Genomic DNA, 4,329 nt, shown 5'->3' on the forward strand with positions numbered 1-4,329 from the left:
CTTGAGCCCAGGAGTTTGAGGTTGCTGTGAGCTAGGCTGATGCCACGGCACTCTAGCCTGGGCAACAGAGCGAGACTCTGTCTCCAAAAAAAAAAAAGAGAGAGAGAGCGAGGGGCAGACCAGGCAGGAGGAGGTGGTGGAGACAGTTGGACCCAGGGTCAGACATGGAGAGATGTGGAGATCAGAGCAGATAAAGACCTGAGGGAAGGATCGTGTGGGGTGACAGGGAGGAGAAGACAAGGGACACCTCACACCCTCAAGGTTAGCCATTAACCTTGGGCTCAGATGTCTGCTCTGGGGAAAAGCAGCCGACTTGCGCATGTATTTCGGAGTTAGATTCTAGATTCTGGCTCGAGGGCCTGGACGGGAGAGTGACTTCACGGAGATGGGGACGGCGAGGAGGAATGTTTGTCGTTCTCTGCTTGTGACTGTCCACTGATGTCTGCGTCCCCCGACAGCCCTGGAGAGCCCCCAACCGAGTGGGCAAGGGGCTGGAAAAGGTGACAGACTGTACCCCCTCCAGACCTGGACCCCCTCGAGCTCAGCGCCAGGGAGGAGCTTTCCTTGCCCCTGAAAAGCAGCACAGCCGTGAACTGCTCCGTGCGAGGCCTGCCCAGCCCCGCCCTGCGCTGGACCAAGGTGAGAGGGAAGGGAGCCCCCTTGGCCCTCGGACCCTCCGCCTGCTGCCTCCTCTCTTCCGTCCACCCTCGCCCTCTCCCACGGCCTCCTCTTCCTCTCCCCTCCCCAGGACTCGGTGCCCCTGGGGGACGGCCCCACGCTCTCCCTCAGCTCCGTCACCTTCGATTCCGCCGGCACCTACACGTGCGAGGCCTTCATGCCCACCGTGCCCCTCCTCAGTCGCACGCGGAGCTTCGAGCTGCTGGTCCAAGGTGCGGGGGGTCGGGGAGGCTTGGATGGGGACGGTGCCACCACCGGGCCTCTGCCTTCTGCTGTTTCTCTCCTCTCTCCTTATCTCTCCCTCCCTCCTTTCCCTTCCCCTGTGTGCCTGCCTCTCACTCGCTCCTGTCCCCACCACCCCCAGGGTCACCGGAGTTAAAGGCAGAGGAGACCGAGCCCGAGGCAGAGAGCAGCTGGAGGGAAGGAGACGAAGCCACGCTGATCTGCTCTGCCCGCGGCTACCCGGAGCCCAAACTCACCTGGAGCCAGCCGGGCAGCAGCGTAAGGGACCCTCAATACCGCAGGGCCCAGGCACCCTCCCCAGCCCCTCGGGGGACACCCCCTCCCTGATTGCCCACTTCGGGGGGACTGGACATCCTTCATCCCCCACCCTCACCCCAGCCCTGATCCCAGGGCCCGGCCTGACCCAAGCCTCCACAGTCAGCAGAGCCGGTGCCCGGGAGGCAGGGCTGGGTGAGCAGCTCCCTGACCCTGAAAGTGACCAGTGCCCTGAGCCAGGACGGCGTCTCCTGTGAGGCCTCCAACCCCCACGGGAGCACCCGGCACGTCTTCCACTTCGGCACCGGTGAGTCCCCACGGCGGCAGGAGGGGAGCCAGGTGTGGGGCAGACACAGCCCAGCTGCCTGACCCCCACTGTCCCGTCCCTGCAGTGGCCCCCCAGATCCCCCAGGCTGGAGTGGCTGTCATGGCGGTGGCGGTCAGCGTGGGCCTCCTGCTGCTCGTCGTCGCTGCCTTCTATTGCATGAGGCGCAAGGGACGCCCTGGCTGCTGCCGGCGCGGGGAGAAGGGGGCTCCGTGAGTGGCCTGCAACCTCCGAGTGACCTCATATACCAGCCCTGTCTCCAATGCCCAGCCCAGCCCGGCCCATAACCACCCTCAAACCCATCCCCACAACCTGTCTCCAGGCTTGACCCAACGCGGGACCACGCCCATCTCCAGCCCCATCTCTCCCCTAGCTCCTCCTCCAAGTCCAACCTGTCACCTCCAGCCCTTCCCTGGCCACATCCCCAGCCCAGCCCAGGACTGTCACCAGACCCAACTTCAGCCACATCCCCCTTCCCATCGCTAACCATCCCGACCACAGGACCGCCCTCAGCGCCATTCCAGATCCGTCCCAAAGCCAACCCCGACAGCATCTTCAACCCTATCCCTGCCCCCTTTCCTCACCCCAACACCATTGCCACCCCTACGCCATCCCCAACCCATTCCCGCCCACCCCAGAGTCCATCCTGACCCAGCACAACCCCATCCTCACCTCCCGTCCCCAGCTCCCAGTCCCCAGCTCCCAGCCGTGACCACCCCCAACACACTGCCTCCTCCCCCCAGGCCACCTGGGGAGCCAGAGCGGAGCCACTCAGGGTCAGAGCGGCCAGAGCAGACGGGCCTTCTCATGGGAGGGGCCTCTGGAGGAGCCAGGGGTGGTAGCGGGGGCTTGGGAGACGAGGTAGGTGAGGGCCTGGGCCGCCTGGTGAGAGGGGACCCGCTGGACAGTGCAACAGCCCCCGGGCACAGGCTGACCTCCCCGTCTTCTCCCCAGTGCTGAGCACAAGGACCTCCTAGAGGCGGTCACTGGACGCGGAGTTGCAGGCATCAGACGAGCCGCCCTGCTCACGCCGGCCGCCCCCGCCTTCCCTCTCCCCTCTCCCTGCTCCGGCCCTCCCTTCCTTCCTCTGCTGGCCAGGCAGGGACCCACAGTGGGAGGGAAAGAGGGAGGGGACCTTCCTCCAGGGAGTGTGACTCTCCCAGGCCCCAGAATAGCTCCTGGACCCACGCCCAGGGCCTGGCCTGGGACGAGGTTCGAGGGTCCGCTGGCCGGGGCTATTTTTACCTCCTGCCTCCCTTGCCGGTCCCCCCACCTGACGTCCTGCTGCATAGTCTGACACTGGATCCCGCCCCCCATCATCTGCGGACACTGGAGTCTGGAATAAATGCTCTCTGTCACATTGACACCACCCTGTGGCTGGCGCCTCCTCTGGGGGGTGGGGCGGTGCAGGTGATTCTCCCTCCCAGCCTCTCCCTGTCCCCTCCCTGGCCGGACCTCCGGAGAAGCCCTGATGTCATGGAGAAAGAAATGAGAGAGAGAGAGAGAGAGAGAGAGAGAGAGAGAGAATGCACCAGGGCACAGAGGATGACTTAGCTGGCCGAGGGTGGAGGGGAGAGATGCCGGGGCCCAGAGGACACTGGGCCTGGCCCCTGAGGACCAGTGCCTGCCCGGGGGTGGGGTGCTGTCCCTTACGTAAAAGTTCCTGGTCTCTCTTGCCAGAGCCCTGAAGGGAATTGAAGCTGGGAGAGGAAAATCTCAGCCACGGAGCTGAGGGAATTGGGGCTGGAGCCACCTTCTCTGGGGAGGTCCCTGCAGTCGGGATTCCCTGGGGAAGCTGGGGTGGCTGAAGAATCCAGATGGAGGGGCCTGGGGCAGAGAGGACACGGACAGACTTTCTGAGCCCCAGGAAGAGGGATTTGAGAGAGGACGGAATGGCATAGGGGGAGGTAGGAGGAAGGGGCTGGGAAATTCCGAGATGAGAAGAGCTAGCCCTAGAATAAGACAGAGACAGAAAGAGATTCGGAGAGAGAGAGAGAGATAAGGAGAGATGCACAGAAGTGGGATCCAGAGAGATGGTTACAGCCAGAAAAAGAGAAAACGTTGTGAGCAGCGGCCCAGGAGCACTCCGGAGGGTGACAGAGGGTAGCAGGAGGTGGCCGCATGTGACTTGGGCCTAGTGACTTCGTCTCCCTGAGCCTTTCTTGCGCATCAAATGGAGACAAATCACGCTGGCCGGCAGGGGCGGTGCGGTGCTAGCCGGGGAGCCGGAGGGGACAGCGGTGTGGGGAGTGGGGTGCCCTCTGCACTCCGGCGCCCCCCACGGCCTCTCATCTCAGGTGAGTGACCCCACTCTCTACCCTCAGTTTGCTCAGCCACCAAGTGGACACAGCGGGATCTGTCCCTGTGGGAAATTGGCAGGAAGCTATAGAAGCCACCTGGTGACCAAGCAAAGCAGTCTGCCCAGCGCCCCAGGAGCCGAAGAGCTCAGGGGCCAAGCTAAGGCGCTCAGATCCAATGGTTTACTGAATCGTTTAAAACAAAAACGAGGTTCTTGTTTGCTTTTGAACTAACAGGTGGTAGGAGCTGCTCCTTAAAATTTTCACTTTGCAAACATTCATTCCTTGGTTTAACCCGCCACCACTATGACCGCTGTCTCTCACTCGTTCACCAAAAATTGGGCTATTTTCTGCCTTTTTTCTAACTTCTTGAACTGCTGGACCTCATTCAGGAAGTATCTGTGGGGTGCCTCCGCTCTGCAGTGTCGGCGTTCAGCGGAACATGAAGTCCCTGCCTTCGTGATGCTTATATTCTTGTGGACCAGAAAGGACAATGAAAAGGATAAACACATAAAAATGAGGTTAATTTAG

The 4,329-nt window shown here is 62.1% G+C and overlaps 1 protein-coding gene across 1 annotated transcript in view; it reads left to right on the plus strand.

The window, feature by feature from the left end:
• BCAM (basal cell adhesion molecule (Lutheran blood group)) overlaps nt 1-2,870 on the plus strand; it is an 11,545-nt gene extending 8,675 nt beyond the window's left edge. The window contains exons 9-15 of the mRNA XM_012653237.1: nt 524-639; nt 749-890; nt 1,043-1,179; nt 1,339-1,483; nt 1,569-1,713; nt 2,245-2,362; nt 2,456-2,870. Of these exons, the coding sequence (XP_012508691.1) occupies nt 524-639; nt 749-890; nt 1,043-1,179; nt 1,339-1,483; nt 1,569-1,713; nt 2,245-2,362; nt 2,456-2,461 (809 nt within the window). The 3' untranslated portion in view covers nt 2,462-2,870. The remainder of the gene's footprint in view (nt 1-523; nt 640-748; nt 891-1,042; nt 1,180-1,338; nt 1,484-1,568; nt 1,714-2,244; nt 2,363-2,455) is intronic.
• The last annotated feature ends 1,459 nt before the right edge of the window (nt 2,871-4,329 follow it).

The sequence above is a fragment of the Propithecus coquereli genome, unplaced genomic scaffold (assembly GCF_000956105.1).
Source record: "Propithecus coquereli isolate 6110/MARCELLA unplaced genomic scaffold, Pcoq_1.0 Scaffold42, whole genome shotgun sequence".
Classification (NCBI taxonomy): domain Eukaryota; kingdom Metazoa; phylum Chordata; class Mammalia; order Primates; family Indriidae; genus Propithecus; species Propithecus coquereli.